Here is a 16,728-nt window from a genome sequence, read left to right on the forward strand (position 1 = left end):
AACTAACTGGCATGTAGTAGAAGCACAATCAACGTGGGATAAGTAATATCAGGCCACTGGGCAGTTGAACCCAGGGTGCCTCCTTGTGCAGTAGAAAGCCCATCAGTCTTGAGACAGAGGGAGGCCTTGGGCTTGGTGTTGAGCAACTCCTGTGGTCTGAGGCCAGTCTCCTAACCCATCTGGCTGCAAAGGCAGCCACCATACAGAACAATGGCAACGTTAGTGCCCACGCCCAGGCTGGCTCCCGGAGGACACGGAGATCATGTGTGCAAGTATGGGACCTTGTGTTCACCAAGACGTGCCAGAGCTTCCTGCAACCACCCCACGGGCACCAGCATTCCCATCTGAGAGGCTTGGGCAAGAGCTCATCATCTGTCACACACCATGAGTAAGTGAAGCCCCACGGGCAGCTGAAACCGCTGTGTACTTCCCCTCCATCATGAATGAATATCTTTATTATCTTTATGACCAAGCACCTTTGCCTGGAAATGGGATTCTGACTTCATAAGAAATTCTGCAAAGGGAGAGATTCTGAAAAGGCAGGAGCCTCCTAAATCCCGTAGCCAGGGAAACAGCGTGGAGGGGCAGAGGGGCCAGACCTGGATAATGGTTTCTCACCTCTACCCATCCCCAGCAGACAGGCAAAGTGCCTTAGGTCAGGTCTGCCCTGGTCTGGGCATCTCTCTTGCCTGGAAGAAGGTGTCTGGGAGCGTGCCCTGTATTGTCCCGATCTCTCCTCCCTGACTTTTCCAGCAAAGTTTGAGTCTTCACTCCCTTTGTCTTCTGATTAGCAGGCCTAATAGTCTCCATCAACCACACAGGGGCTTCTATACCCTCCTTCCCAGCTAAACAGCTGCTCCTGAGCCCTTCAGGAAAAAACCAAAAGCTACTCTAGAAGAAAGCAGTCAGTAGTATCTAAAAATGATGGAAAACAGAAGTCAACGCAATCCCTTATTTAAAGAGCCATTGAGCACTTTCTATGTACCAGTTTCTAGGCTTCCATAGGAAAAAAAAAAAATCAACTATAGTCCTTTTCCTCTAGGTTATCAGTGGATGAGTAGGGCATGTTTGTCAGCATAGAAAGAGCTACCCTGGAAGCTTAGACTGATCTCTGCCAAATCTTAGAGGAAAAGTAGAAATCAGCCAAGGTGTGGAAGGTAGTTCCACCCAGAGGGAAGCAAACGTGCAAAGACCCAGGCCTGGGGAACGTTTTGGACACAGCCTGGAGCTCCATGTAGCTGGAGCTTGAAGTGTCAGTGGGGCAGAGGCAGCTGATGAAGCTGAGATGGGGCAGAGAGCCTTAGACGTATACTCACTGAGAGGTTTGGATCGCCACAAAGGCAATGGGAACCCCCTGGAGATATTAGAAAGCCAAAGGGAAACTTGGTGACTGGCTGAACCGTTTGAAGACAAGCAGCTTTTTGGAATGTATCTTATATAGGAGATATATAGCTCTCCAAAACATAAAGCCATTTATAGCCATATCCATCTCCTAGTAGCCCAAGCTGCAGCAGCTCAGCCCTCCTCTCCTCCCTCTCCCCAAAGACTCCGCAGTGCTTTCAAAATAATTATAGCTAACATAAATTGAGCATTTAATATGTGCAAGGCACTATTCTAAGCATTTTGCATGCATTGGCTCAGTCCTCACAACCACCTGATGAAGTAGGTACTATTATCAGCCTGTTTTACAAGTAAGGAAACTGAGGCACAGCTGGGAAAGTCAGTGGCCCAAAGTCATACAGCTACTGCGTTGTGGAGCCCGGACAGCAGTTCAGTCTCCTGAGTCAGTACGCAGGGAGCCCTGCCCCTCTCCAGCAGGGCAGCTTCTTTCAGGCCCCTGGGCATGCATGATGACCCTGCCCCTCCTCTCTGCTCTTTAAATCATACAGGTACTCTTGGGCCCACTCTATGCTCCCCGCCAGTCATGCAGCCTTTGCTGCTGGCTCTTGGCAGAGCCCAGGCTCACTTGGGTACCGAGCTGTTGACATTAGGACTTACCTATTTCAGAGGTATGAGTCTCTCCAACCAGACCGGGGAATCCCAAGCTCAGGGGCTGTTTCTTCCTCTTTATCTCTCCCACCCCCACTTCTGACCCCCTCTCCCCCCGAGAATGAATTATCACAGTCTCATAGGATCATAATTACAACCACTTCTTTCTCATGACGCTCAACACTTGGGGGCCCATGTCCCCTCACCTCCCCTGTACCCCTGCAGGATTCACCCAGCACTTCTGTGTTCCCAGCGCTTTGCCCCATGCCTGGCAAAGGTAGGCACTCAATGAAGGTTTTTGGAACAGATGAATGAGTCTACCTTGTGTCAGAGCCTTATAATTTACAAAGCAGTTTCTCATCCATTAACTCAAGGGCTATTCCTTGTGAGTCTTCCTTGTCCTCCATGGGGCTCAGCACAGAAGTGGATGGTCATGGCGCAGCCTCCTAAGCAATGGATGCGAAAAAGAATGAACTCCTGATTCTACAGAGAAGGAGAATCCATTTCATTAGCCCGCAAGTATCTGGAGGGCAAAGACTAGGTCTTATTCGTCATTATATTTCAATGCCCAGCACAATGTCTGGTACATAGAGTCCAATATTTGTGCAATGTGTTGAATAAATCAATTTCCCCCTCTGCAGAAGTAACAAGACTTCCTCCTGACTACTGCTCTCCTAACAGAATCCAAAGGGAGAATTGGACTGAATTACTTCCATGTCTAGCACATTTTGATGTGCTGAATCTTTTCTTGTCTTTTTAATCTCAGATCTCTGATGGGAAAAGATTATTATTCCTACTTTACGGATGGCAAAGCTGAATTCCAGAGAGACTGGGTGTCCTGACCACATCTCACTTAGTCCCCTGACATCTGTGGGGGAGAGAAGTGATGGCACAGACCGAAGACACAGCGGCAAGTTGAAGGCACAGTGAGGTGCCTATCAGCTCCTAGAGAAGCAGAGGAGCCAGGTCTCTGAGTTCTAAACTCCCGAGGATCTCTCCCTTCCTTTCTGACTCCTTATCTTCTGTGGTATGGCATCTGGGAAAAGGGCAGCGTCCAAAGCTCTCAGCCCCTGCGTCCTGAGAGATGACGCTCCAAGTGCCACTTAAGCTATTTCGCAGGTGTCTCCAGCACCCCACTGCCCATTTGGGGACAGATGGCAAAACTTTCCATCCTTTGTAAGGCTGGCCCTGGTTAGCTCAGACCACCCACATCCACGCCAACGTGACCAAGAACAGATCCGTTGTTCACCTCAATCACCTCCTCTTCTCACCCCCGGGGAGAGATGGGGCCCCGACACTCAGAGGGGGCACACATTCTAGGCGGTCCCGGGCTCTCTGGAAGCGGGCTGAACTGAAAACTGCTTTCCGGAAATCCTCCACTGCTGAACTTTTATTCCCAGGTCTAATTCCAGACTGTGATGTGAATTCTCCTCGGTCCCCCGAGAAGGTCCCCCCCGCCCCAGCTCCTGAGCCAGCCTCCCCACCGCCCCTTCGGGTTCCCGTTCCAGGGCTTGGGGCGCGGGGTGGGGGGCGAGCAACACCAAACTCCGCTCCAACTAGCAGACCCCAGGGCGCCCTCTAGCGGACGCGGGGCGCGGGGTGGGGCCATCGCTCGCCCGCGGGCCAGTCCCGCCGCGTTAAGAGCACCTGGCCGGACCCACACCTCACCTGGCAGGTTTGGAGACCCAGAAGTGCGAAAGCGGTTGTTGTTTGCGTTTGTGTTTTTTTGGTGGTGGGAGGCGGCACCCGTGTTGGCGTCGGCAAAGAACCTAGCAGTGGGCCGATGGGCTGAGGCCGGACAGCAGCCACTCAGGCTGCGTCCCCTCCACCCTCAGGACTCCCGGCTTCACCTCGGGGACATGCCCACAGGTGACTGTCGCGCGTCCCCACCGCCCCGGGCTCCCAGGTCCGGCCCCAGTTCCGCGGCCCGGCCTTGGGGTGTCCCCAGTTCCCCTGAGGCAGGCATGGGCCTCCTGGGGCCGCGATCGGGATCTCGGGCGGGCGCGGGAGGGCGAGGGGGTCTCCCCGCGAGGTCCGAGAAAAGGGAAGGGGAGCCGGGAGCCTCTCCCGCTCGGCCTCCTGGAACTGCCCGCGCTCCGGGAGCGGCGCCCCCGCCTCTGCCAGAAACTAGCCTTCTTAGAAGGGAGGGGGAAAGTGTGAATGAGAAGTTGGGGGCGGAGCGCGCGCGGGGGAGGGGCCGCTGCCAGGAACGCGCCGCCGGGGCTGGCGCCTAGCCCGCCGGCCGCCCCGGCTGCCTCGCGTTGCGCTTTGTCTCTGCGCGCGTCTCTGCGGGTCTCTGGCCCTGCTCGCGGCCCGCCCTCGGTCGCCCGCGGCCCCTCCCTCCCATCCGCGCACAGCCTTTCATTGCTGCGAGTAGTGACTAAACATTACAAGAAGGCCGGCCGCGCAGTTCCAGGAATCGGGGGGCGGGGCGCCGCGGCCGCGTATATACCCGCGAGCGCGGCCTCAGCGCCGGCTCCGACTCGGACTCCTCGCGCCGCCGTCGCCGCCGCCGCCGCCGCGACTCCGGCCCCGCACGCCGCCCGGCCGGCCCAGCTCCCGCCGCGATCCCTCGCCTCGCCCCCGCCCGGCCAGCCCGGGGGCGCGCAGGGGGCAGGGCGGGCGTCCCGGCGAAGCCCGAGGGACGCGCGCGCGAGGCCCCTTTGTGGACTTCACGACCGCCAACATCTGGGCGCAGCGCGGGCCACCGCTGGCCACCGCGCCGCCGCCGCGCCTTGGGGACCGTAGGAGGGGCAGCCCCAAGGCCAGAGACTTCGGTTTGGGACCAGGTAGGAAGGAGGGGCGCGGCGTGGAGGGGGGGGGCGGTTCGCTAGTCCCGGGAGCTTTTCCCGGTTTCCCCTCCCCTTCCCGGGTCATTCCCGGCAGGGAGGGGACGAGATAGGGGGCAGAGCGGATGGAAGCCGGAGATCCCAGGTTCCCGGAATACCCAGGCTGGGGCCCTCGGGCTTCTCGTGTCCTCTCCCTACCCCCATGCCTCGGATTTCTTTCTCCGTCCCTGCCGCCCGGGGCCACCGGACTGAGCGGCGCCCAGGGCGTCCCGGGGGCCCTTCTCCCGCTCCCCACCCCGGCCACGCTCCTGGAGACCCAACTTCCGCGCCCGAGTTTCCCACTCGGCGCCTTCCCAGTGCGCGCTGGGGAAAGGACTGCCTGGAGGCGGGGGCTGGGCGGGCTCCGTGAGGTGTCTGGGTCGGAACGAGGGCCCAGGAGAGCGCCTCCAGGGCAGCTGGTGTCCCGGCCGCTCGGCGGAGGCAGGGGAGCCGGGGTGGGCTGGGCGCGCTGGAGGGTTCCGGGTACTCACGCGGCGCGCGCCTTCCTCCCCGCAGCCCCCCGGGATGCGGTAGCGGCCGCTGTGCGGAGGCCGCCGAGCAGCTGCAGCCGCCGCCGCGCAGATCCACGCTGGCTCCGTGCGCCATGGTCACCCACAGCAAGTTTCCCGCCGCCGGGATGAGCCGCCCCCTGGACACCAGCCTGCGCCTCAAGACCTTCAGCTCCAAGAGCGAGTACCAGCTGGTGGTGAACGCAGTGCGCAAGCTGCAGGAGAGCGGCTTCTACTGGAGCGCCGTGACGGGCGGCGAGGCGAACCTGCTGCTCAGCGCCGAGCCCGCCGGCACCTTCCTCATACGCGACAGCTCGGATCAGCGCCACTTCTTCACGCTCAGCGTCAAGACGCAGTCGGGGACCAAGAACCTGCGCATCCAGTGCGAGGGGGGCAGCTTCTCGCTGCAGAGCGATCCTCGGAGCACGCAGCCAGTGCCCCGCTTCGACTGCGTGCTCAAGCTGGTGCATCACTACATGCCGCCCTCCGGCGCCCCCTCCTTCTCCTCGCCCCCAGCTGAACCCTCCTCCTCGCCCCCAACTGAACCCTCCTCCTCCTCGCCCTCCTCCGAGGTGCCCGAGCAGCCGTCCACCCAGCCGCTCCCGGGGAGCCCCCCCAGGAGAGCCTATTACATCTACTCGGGGGGCGAGAAGATCCCTCTGGTGCTGAGCCGGCCCCTCTCCTCCAACGTGGCCACTCTGCAACATCTCTGTCGCAAGACCGTTAACGGCCACCTGGACTCCTATGAGAAAGTCACCCAGCTGCCTGGGCCCATTCGGGAGTTCCTGGACCAGTACGATGCCCCCCTCTAGAGAGCAAAGGGCAGGGGTAGGGGCTAGGGGCCCGGGTCCCCTCTCCTCCATGGCACATGGCATAAGCACAAGAATCCAGCCGTGAGAGTCCTGCAGCTCTGGGTGAGCTAGGGGGCGGACAGGCCCCTCCCTCCGGTCCTCCCCCCGCAGAACTGGGCGGGTGGTACCTGGAATGTGTTTGAGGGGAGGGGGAGAGCCACCTGAGCGCCCCTCCCCCACGCCAGCTTCTCCGGAGGAGCCGGCTGGCCCAGGGGGACCACAGCAACGACCTCAGTGGATTCTCTCTCCTCTCCCGCTTTCTCCACCCCCCTGCGCTTCCAAACAGGGGACACTGCGGGCGTGTTGAACTGGTGAGAACTGCCGGGGAATCTTCGAACTTTCCAACGGAACTTGTTTGCTCTTTGATTTGGTTTAAAACAGAGCTTTAAACCTGAGCAAGTCGCGGGCCTGGAAAAGGGTGGACGAGAGAGAGGGCGCCTCCGGGGCCCAGGGCTACCGGCTGGCCAAGGAAATGGTCACCCCCATCGCCCAGCCCAGGTGAGGAGGGTGGCTGCCTGCTCCACCTCTGGCACTGGGGAGAAGGGCAAGGGGTGACCTGAAGGGGACCTTTCCGCTCCCCCTCTTCCTCCCCCTTCGGACAGCCCACCAGAAACACAGGTCCTACAGTCCATCTAATGCCGGAGAGCCCAGGGCCCTTCCCCCGTTTTAAGGGGGGAGTGGCATTTGGAAGGGGATGGATGGGCTGGTCAATTCTTCTTTCCCCACCCATGCTATATACCTTTCAGCACCTGGGGGATGGGGCTGGAGGAGATGGAGGAGATGAGCCACCTTTGACCCCAGATCCTGGACAGAGAAGATGGGGGATTCTACTTTGTGCCTCCTGACTGTATCTGGCTAGGAGATTTGCCTTAAATGCTCCCTGTCCCATGGATAGGGACTGGCACACAAGAAGCCACACACTCAGCCAATCCAGGCAGAGGCCAAGAGATTCTCAGAGGGGCATACACCGGCCACACACCATTTGGCGGGGGAGGTCGGAGAGGGATGGGGGGAGCAGAGATCCATGCCTTCCACCTGAGTGCAGGAAGAATGCCAGCCCAGTTTGTACTGGCCAGCCAGTGGTGCCTGGGCTCTGGCCAGAGCAGAGCCACCAGGCTCCACAGCCCTCCCAGACCCTGCACAGCCCTCCCTCCTCACCCTGGGGGACTGGCACAGACAGGAAGTCATCGAGAGGCCCTGCCACCCAGCTGCTCCCGCTCTGCCATAGCACTGATCAGTGAAACAGGAATGTAGCGGGGATGGAATTACCTGGAACTGTTCTTTTTTGGGGAAAACTAAACACGCAAAGTTTTCTGTGTCAGGTATTGGGCTGGATGGGGCAGCTGTGTGTTGGGGTGTTTTTTGGTTTTTTTTTTTCCTGTTATTTTGTTTGGGTTTCGTTTTTGTTTTTTAATAATGTTTACAATCTGCCTCAATCACTCTGTCTTTTATAAAGATTCCACCTCCAGTCCTCTCCCCTCCCCCCACCCAGGCCTTCGAGGCTGATAGGAGATGCTTGAAGAACTTAACAAAATACCAATCCAAGTCAAACTTTGCACATATTTATATTTATATTCAAAAAAGAAACATTTCAGTAATTTATAATAAAGAGCACTATTTTTTAATGAAAAACCTGACTTGAGCCTTTCTCCCCCGCCCCTTCTGCCTTGCTTGCTCTTTCACCCACACCTACACTCTCCATCAGAGGGCGGCGGCTCTACCCCCTTGCTGCCCTGGCGCTCCTCGTGATGGAATCAAACTCGGCTTCACGTCACTGACAAGCTAAGGCAGCCACCTAGACTGTACCGAGAGGGGTAATTCCTGCTAGTCTGATTCAGATCTGACCAGAATATGCAAAGCAAGTTCGAAGGAAGCGCTTCAAAGGGCTTGCAGGGAGTATAAGCTGAGCTGTGGTCAAAGCTTTTAGAGGCTCCAAGCTATTAGAGGCGCTAGGCTCCTTGGCAGGGAGGTGTTCCGAGAAAGCCCAGACTATGGGGTCCTGGCGGTGACCCGTGACCTCAGCACAGCCGGGTCCATGGGAGGTGGGGGGAGGGGGAATCCCGATGCAAACCCTGCACGCAGTGGGGCCCTCCCCAGGGGTAGGAGCCCCAGCCTGAGAAGTGGATGGGGCCACATGCCTCCCAATAAGAGCAGCCATCTATTCACCTATTTTCCGCCACTCCCACCCTCCGGGCACTCAGAGACCACCTGGGTTGGTGGTCACCTTCCCAGCCACCCCTACCAGGCTGGTGTTATCACCGCATATTCTCAGACCCAACTGTGTGCTCCATGGGAGCGGGGACTTGGACTGGTCACTTCTGATGCCTAGAACGGTGCTCAGTAAATATTTGTTGGCTGAGTGGGAGCGGCATCTCAGGTTCACAGAGGTTAAGCAACCTGCCCAAGGACACACCTCTTGGGAATGTGGGAAAGACACAGGTTAGGAATCCGGGAGCCTTTGATTTTTCCAAAGCCCAGGAACTCTCTCTGCCTCCCTTAAGTAAGCACAAAGTATATGCCCGGGGTTGCCCCTAGATAGGTGCCCCCTGCAAAGTCAAGAGGTTGGTAACCGCCCCCCCGCCCCCTCCCCACATACACACTCAGCACTAGGGTTCTGCTAAAAAGACAAACTAAAAGTGCCTGCTCTGTGACATTTTCCTTCCATGCTTCTTCCTCCCCCAAGGCCCTAAGCCTGACAGCTGGATGAGTGTTCTCCCCAAGTCAGGGGCCCCATCCCCTCCTCTGCCTCAGATGCCTGAAACAAATGCCAGAGCCCTCTTCCTGGCCCCTGATAAGCTGCTCAGGAATCAGTGTCCAAAAGGCAACTGAGAGTAAATAAACAAAGTCGTTTTTCTTTCCCATTTCCTGGACTTTTGGGGAAAATAACCTAAAGTGACGAGAAAGGGCCAGGCCAGGCATGAGACCGCTGAGTAGACAGAGCACGTTAGGAACCACACCAGAGAGACTACCACCTCTGGAACTGGGAATGCAGACCCAGGCAAGGTCACCTTCCCAGAGCACAAGGTCAGGTGAGGGGACCCAGTGGGGCCTGGCTCCCCAGTGCCTCGTAGGAGGACGAGAGCCCGGGAGACTTTTGGTAGGCTCTTCCCCACCCCACCATCTGCTGGCCTGACAGCCTCCATGGAACCTTGGAACCCAGAGCACACGAAGGTCCCGTCCTTGGCCCAGAAGGCAGCTGTTTAGCCAGGATGTCCAGTGTTTAGAGGGCGCTAACGAAAGGGCTTGCAGGGGGGAAGTGGCTCTCCCTACCCCTTGGAGGTTGAACTCAGAGGCAGAAGACCCCTGACTCTTTTCCCTCGCTGCCCACCCCACCCTTCTTCCTTCCCATAGGTCTCTCCATTTTCAGACCACAGATCGGACCAACCTTCTGGTTTGCAGACAAGTCAAAGTGACTCCCAGAGAAGGAAAGCAACTTACTGGACTTCACACAGCAAGCTAACGGCAACATCAGGACAAGAATCTCTCAGACTGCTCTGCTCACCAGCACTTTTCCCTGTTTTCCCTCCTCATACCAACCCGTGTTGCAGAAGTCTTTCTGTACTTCTCAGTCCTTTCAGAGGCAGACACCGCTCCTCCAAAGGACTTTGTGGGCGACCCTCTGTCCTGGCCGCCAGAGGAGGAGTGCGCCTGGTTCGCAGATTTGCTAAGAAGCGTCCTGCAGGGCATGGGGAAAAGTCTGCGGCTTGAGCCTCAAAGGGGGTTAAGCACAGGGGGTTAAGCCCAGCTGTGGGTCCCTGGCCAACAGAAAGGGAGGAGATGGAGCTCCCCAGACCGTGGGCCCTATTACCCTGCTTCAAGCGCTGTAGGAATCCACCCCCAAGAGGTCCTTATCCTCTCCCCGGTGGTGCTGTTTTTGGGCAGGCCTCCTGATGAGTTAGAGCCAGGAACGGGAACTCTGAGGCCTGCTCTGGGGGAGCGAAGGAAGGAGGCCACAGACAGGGGAGCTGGAGATGGAAAATAAGCGGGCACGTGTGTCCTAGTCTAAGGATGTTTAGGAGGGGGCACCGCCGGAGTACCAGGCAGAGAGAGAGAGAGAGGGCAGAGTCAGATAGCCACAGAGGGCGTCTAAGCAGAGACAGAAGCCTGCGGGGTGGGGGACAATGTGCACAGGGGCGGACCGGGAAGACCGAGACCGAGGTGGGAAGAACCCGGTCCCGGGCGCACCTTCCCGCGCCGCGTCCCGCCCCCTCCGGTTCGGGCGGCCGCCGGGCGAGCGGGCAGGCGGGCGCGTCGCTCTGGAGGCCGGCCTCTGCCAGGAAGAGTCACTTCCCGGACACCGCGGGAGCCCTAACGGAGCTATGCGAAGAATGTCCGCGCGGAGCCTGGCGGGTGGCATCTCCCGGGCCCGCGCCGCCGGCGCCGCCGCCGCCGCCGCCGCCGCCGCCGCAGTAGCGGCCCAGCCGAAAGTGAGCTCGGAGGGCAGGCCACGCCCCGCCACGCCCCCGCCACGCCCCCGCCGCCCGCGGAGCGGTCGCCATGGCAACGGAATTACAGGCGCAGAGTGCTGTTTATTCTCAGCCGAGTGCCAGGAAATTCGGCCGGGAGGCTGCCAGGCGCACCTCCCTGGGGTGGGGGGCGGGAGAGGGAGGAGAGAGGATGGACCGGCGCGCCCGGGGCTTCTGGGGGGAGAGAGGGAGGGAGGGAGGGAGGCAGTCCTTCGTCCCTGGGGGTCACTGACCCCTCCGAGGGGAGGCTGCTCAGAAAACCCTGACTGTTTGCCGGCCATGAGTGGATCAAGTTTTCCCAGGGGAGCCGAGATCCCCCCCGCCCCCAGGCCGGCAGCCCCTTCCCCCCCAGACCACTGTCCTTGGAGCCCCCCCGCCCCTGCCTGTCAGTCACTCATTCACTCACTCATTCATTCATTCACTCAGCAAGTACCCATTAACACATCCTGTGTGTCAGGGGATTGATTGTGAACAAGACAAGGCCCTGCTCCTCCTGCTCTCCAGAGATTTAGTGGAAGTGACAGACACTAGTTAAAATGTAAATAAAATAAACAGACTGCTATTTGTGCCGCAAAGACTCATCTTTAAGTCACATTTCCAGTACCTCGAACATCCACAGTCCTGTCTCATCCTCAGGTATGGTGACCAGCTTGTCCTGGGTTAGTATCCCTGAATGTCCAGGACATTTGATCACCCTTCCCTTGGGTCACACATCCATTTCAGTGATAGTGAAAGTGAGACTTGGATTACAAGGGCAGTTATTCCAGGGTCATGGAGCTCATTAGAGAGAGCCGGAGGTCCTACCTGAGAATACAGGGCTTTTTGGGCTCAACCCTTCTCACCTCCCAGAGCTGCCCCCCTCCCAAGGCTCATGAAAGCCAAAGAACCACCTGCGGCTAGCCCCGAGGGAGTGGATGAAATTGCTGATTCCCGGACTCCAAGCCCAGCTTTTCTGAATCAGAAGCCCCAAGGAGAGTGGGGAATCTCAATACTCAACACCTCCTCAGGTGACTCTGCGACCACTCGCTTCCTTTGGGGAAGACAAGCCTGGATCCTCCTCACTTCCTGGGACAGGGAATTTCCTCCTTGAACCTTGACTAAGCCAGAGCTGGGAAATCAGCAGGGAGGGAAGGCCCAGGATCACTGCCCACACTGGGGCAAGTGCAGACAAGTGCAGCCCTTCCCTCTGCTGGGCTCCAGCCCCTGGGCCCCAGGCTGAGGATGGCAGGGGGAGGGGGATGGTGCTCCTTCCCCCAGTGCTGAGCCCTCCCAGCTGTGCTGTGCTGGGAACAGGCCAGGCATTTGTGAAACCCTGGGTTAGCCTGACCCACTGTCATGAGGACTGCCTGTGGAAGCTGGCGCGGGGAGGGGGATGGAGGGCTGTTCCCAGAAGTGGGGAGAACTCTGGACTTCCCACTCCTGAGTGCTCCGGATTGCAGCACAGCCTTAAGCAACAGCAGTGGCCTGGAAGGCTGCATTGCAGAGAGAATCAGAGGCCCCCGGCTCTCATCTGAAGAGAAGCCAGGGCTCTGAATACTAAAACTGCACGCTTTCCTCGTAAATACGATCACAGCTGCTAGTCGTTGTAATAATCAGGCCCAGCCTTAGAGAAAGGTGGAGAACCTAGACTTAAAAGAAGAAGCAAACAATGCAAGCTCGTTATCTACATTACACAAGAAAATGTTTCCTCTCTTTCACCTCCCCTCCCCCAAATCTCAAATCTTCTTTTCATACAGAAAATGCTATTTGGTATCCATAACATTCAGGATGATGAAGGTATAGACATGAAACATAAAACCCATGAGGATCCAGTCCTCCAGGAGGCTGGTATGATGTGTACACAACCACAGGGGGCGCTATTCACAGTATGATCTTTGTGGGTGGGGGTCCCACGAAGTTGTGTGATGGGGGCTGCAGTGTTTCTGAGCTTTAGGGTGCATGAGTACCTGGTGCTTACCTGCCCAGTGCCCCAGGTGATATCAGTGCAGGTGGGAGCCCCGTTCTGGGCACTGTGACCAATGCTGGAGAGATCACTGCCAACCAGGAAACATTCAGACTTCAAGAGGCTTACAGTCTGAAAGGGGAACCAGACGTGAAAACCAAGAAGTATCCTAAAAAGGAATGAGTATAAAAATAAAATGGTATACAGGGTACAGCTGGAGGCCCCCAGGAGGAAATGACCTACAGTGGTTTCCCAGAAGAGGTGACTCTGGTGATGGGAAACAGCAGGTGTTCCCTTGGCAGGCGTGGGACAGTGGGGCATTCTAATGATCAGAAACAGGGAAATGGCCAAAAAAGGGAAAAGAAGACTTTGGGGAACTTCAAGACGTTTGGTGTGTCCCCATCAGGCACTTCCATGCCAGGCTCATCTTCTGAAAATACTGCTTTCATCATCATATCACACAGCCCTTCCCCATAGGATGCACACTGGTTCCCATGGCACTTTCCTCTAAGCCGCTTCCAATACATTCAGACTCTCACCCTAGAGGAAAGCTCATTGTCTTCAACTCCCCCACCCACTCCACCTCACACTGGGAGACTTACTTCCTCCCATCAAGGTGGTCTCCTTACCTGCCCACCATAGGCTTCACACCTGTGCTCACCTGTGAGCCCGTTTCACATCGGGGTTATCCCACCAGTCCAGACAGCCCTTCTCCCTCTTCCAATTCTGCCTCTCTGTGGTGGTTGCCAGTTTCCTCCAGACTGGAATATGAACTCTTCGAAGGAAGAACTCTCTTATTCATTCCTTCGATGATAACTTATTGAATGCCTACTCTGCACCAGGCACTGGATCTTCCAGTTTTTTACATTCATCACAAAATCCGGCAGAGTCGGTGGCGCCCAGTGGAAGCCCACCAAATGCTTGACCCCGACTGTACAAAAGAAGGAAATGTCTTTAAATAAAGGGGTTTCTGGAGTCGTTAAAATATGATTTAAATCGTTTACAACTTTTACTTCGGGAAGCAAATAGGCATCTTTTATTTTTAATACCTTGTGTTGGCATGAATAGCACTTTTGTTTTTTTCAAAACACATCCTAATATATTATCTCGCTCTTCCCTCCTTATATAACTCGGAGGTAAGTGAGGCAGCTCAAATGAAATATGTTGCGTTTTCCAGATGAGCAAACTAAGGTGTCAAGGGATTTAGGCGTGCCTCAAGTCACACAGACGATTAGTGGAAGGAGCAGACTTAGAACACTGATCACCTGACCTTTCCACCACTACCTGCACCTGTGTGTGTGAGTCCCCACCATCCAGGACCTCCATTTAGCAGCTACTGTGAAGGCCCCCCAAGGGACCCAAATGGCAGCTGGATCCACACTTGGCTCTCATCAGAGACCAGTTAGCCCTGGGGGACAGTCCTGGGGCTGCCATTCCATCCATGGAGACTTTGGGTGGTTGCAGGGAACGCCAGGGTCATCCCATCTCCCAGCGGCTGGGAGCCTCAGACGTTCAGGGCTGGTGTTCCCAATGGATGTAGAATTGCCAAGGAAACTCCAGAGAGACCTCTGGCCAACCCAATGTGCAGAGTTTTGCGTAAAGCCTCAGAGAACCCCAATATCACTCTAAACTATTCCTTCTGGAAGCCGGGGGAGGGATGAGATGACCTCTATATCCCCTTCTGCAATACAGTTCTATAAAAAGGCGGCTGGAGGGAAAGGAGCCAGCTTGGGAGGGAGGCAGGCTGGCTTTTGAGCGTGGTCCCCTAGCCATTTGCTGCCCTTTTCAGTGTTCCTTGGCACCTGGTGAAAGTAGGCAAGGGGGTCTGGCGGGAAGGCCACCCAGAAGCTATTCAGAGACCAGCCAGCATTGCCCAATCAGGGGGTGGGGACAGTCAATGGAATACTGCCCTACACACTGGGGTTTCCCCACTGGACTCCTCAGGCCATCACTCCAGGGGTTGGCTGGGAACTCAGCAAGGACCCTGACCAGGCTCTGGCCAGAGCCCTGGAGTGGAGGGGAGGAGCCTGCAGGCATCCTGCCAGGCCTCTCCAGCCTTAGAGAAGGAGCTGAGAAGGTCAGCCAAGGGGCCCAGCTGCAACAAGAGACCTTGTGCCCACACCAGGGTAAGGACTGAGCTGGTCCATCCTGAGTGGGGGAGGGGAGGGGCCTCAACCCTGGCAGAATATACAAGGCCCTGGGACCATCAGGCCGGGCTCTGTCACTGGTAGGAGAGACATCTGGAGAGGAAGCAATTAAAAGGGCCAGATGCCCGGTAGAGGCTGCAGGCCCCCGAGAGAAAGATGGAGAAATGGCCAGAGATGCCTGGAGGACTTCCTGGATGTGCCCGGGCTGGGCACGTTGCTGCACGCACAAGCCGCTCAGCACATTTTGAGCTCCGTCTGTAAACGCAACGCCCAGTACCATCCCTCCGATGTGCGCTGTAGATGAGCTTTCCATGGGGTGATGCGTGATGGTGAATCACCCCAGTCTAGCTTCCCACTGTGAGCAACACAGCTAACTGGGAGATGACTGACCAGGATTCGGCGGCGAGGTGATGGCAGGGGTCCGAGCTTTCCTCTGGGAGGAGAAAGCTGGCCTGAACCAGGATCACAGGTGTTCTTGGCCTTGGAGGGAGGATTCGAGCAACTGAGTCAGCCTGCCCAGGACTCTGCTCTCTGGTCTCAGGGGCCCTCCCTGCTGGTCTCTGGAGGGTTCAGTGGGAAACAGACAAGGACTGCACGAGAATGCTGTTGGCCTTGGTCTCCCCCTGGCCTGTGGAGTAAGAATAAAGAAACGTTCACCATCCCATAGGCCCTCTTCTTGGCCCCGACCCTGCAGGGAAAGAACCTTCACCCACATATTTTATTTATTTCACATACTTTCGTGGCCTGCTTCTGATGCGCCAAGCACTATTCTAAGCACATGAAAGGTAGGAACAGGGCTTCCCTGGTGGCGCAGTGGTTGAGAATCCACCTGCCGATGCAGGGGACACGGGTTCGAGCCCTGGTCTGGGAAGATCCCACACGCCGTGGAGCAACTAGGCCCGTGAGCCACAACTACTGAGCCTGCGTGTCTGGAGCTTGTGCTCTGCAACAAGAGAGGCCGCGACAGTGAGAGGCCCGCGCACGGCGATGAAGAGTGGCCCCCGCTCGCCACAACTAGAGAAAGCCCTCGCACAGAAACGAAGACCCAACACAGCCATAAATAAATTAATTAATTAATTAATTTTTTAAAAAGTAGGTAAACATATATATATATATATATATATATATATATATATATATATATAAAGCAAGGTAGGAACATTTCTTGGAGCATTTAATTCTCCAGCAACCCCATGAGTTAGTTCCTATTATTGTCCCCATTTTTATAGTGGAGGGAACTACAGAACAGGGATGTAATGTGACATGCCTAAGGTCACACAGCTAACCAGGAGCAGAGCTGGGTCCAAACCCAGGCAGTTGGGCTGCAGCATCCCTGCCCATGGCCAGCATCTGCCAACCCTTCCGAGACCCCGGACATGGGCACAGGAGCCCGGGACCGGCAGAGGGCAGAGCGCCACTGTGTGGCAGGAAAGCTGGGTGTGTGTCCCAGATCACTGCTTCCTGGCAAATGACCTTAGGCGGGTACTTAACAGTCTTGCCCTGGTTCTTAATCTATACACAGGGATCTCAACAAAACCCACTTCATGGATCATCGTGAGGTAGAGACAAGACCATGTCACAGGTTTAGTATTATTAGCAGGGTCTCCCTGGGACCAGCAAGATTCAAAATGACCTCCCACATTCACCCCCATCCAACCCCCCACACCCCTGCTATGAGGAAAGTGGAGCCTGGCAAGGCTTGGCCACCATTTCCCGTCCCTGGTGGGAGGAGGATACTTAGGAAGTGTTCCTTCCTGTCTCCTCCTTGGTCTCTTCCAAGCCTTTCCTTTCTGTGCCCTGCTGCATTTCCTTCTTGTTTTCCACAACTGCCCTCTGTTTGACATTTGGTGCTTGTATGAGTTTCCTGGGGCTGCTATAACAAAGGTCCACAAACTAGGGGGTTTAAAACAACAGAAACAGATTTTCTCACCGTCCTGGAGGACAGAAGTCCCAAATCAAGATATCAGCAGGGCCATGTGCCCTCTGAAGTCTCTAG

The 16,728-nt window shown here is 56.6% G+C and overlaps 1 protein-coding gene and 1 long non-coding RNA gene across 3 annotated transcripts in view; one reads left to right on the top strand and one right to left on the bottom strand.

Moving 5' to 3' along the window:
* The first annotated feature begins 4,473 nt into the window (after window positions 1-4,473).
* SOCS3 (suppressor of cytokine signaling 3) lies at window positions 4,474-7,809 on the top strand. Its single transcript, XM_007185781.2, has 2 exons — window positions 4,474-4,778; window positions 5,334-7,809. Exon 2 carries the CDS (start codon window positions 5,422-5,424, stop codon window positions 6,136-6,138), a length of 717 nt encoding a protein of 238 aa, XP_007185843.1. The 5' UTR covers window positions 4,474-4,778; window positions 5,334-5,421; the 3' UTR covers window positions 6,139-7,809.
* Window positions 7,810-12,534: 4,725 nt separating this feature from the next.
* LOC130705845 (uncharacterized) overlaps window positions 12,535-16,728 on the bottom strand; it is a 35,518-nt gene continuing 31,324 nt past the window's right edge. For both annotated transcript variants that reach the window (XR_009006224.1, XR_009006225.1), the window contains exons 2-4: window positions 15,123-15,360; window positions 13,247-13,516; window positions 12,535-12,717 (exon numbers count right to left, since the gene is read on the bottom strand). This is a non-coding gene — a long non-coding RNA (uncharacterized LOC130705845). The remainder of the gene's footprint in view (window positions 12,718-13,246; window positions 13,517-15,122; window positions 15,361-16,728) is intronic.

Source organism: Balaenoptera acutorostrata, chromosome 20 (assembly GCF_949987535.1).
Source record: "Balaenoptera acutorostrata chromosome 20, mBalAcu1.1, whole genome shotgun sequence".
Taxonomy (NCBI): domain Eukaryota; kingdom Metazoa; phylum Chordata; class Mammalia; order Artiodactyla; family Balaenopteridae; genus Balaenoptera; species Balaenoptera acutorostrata.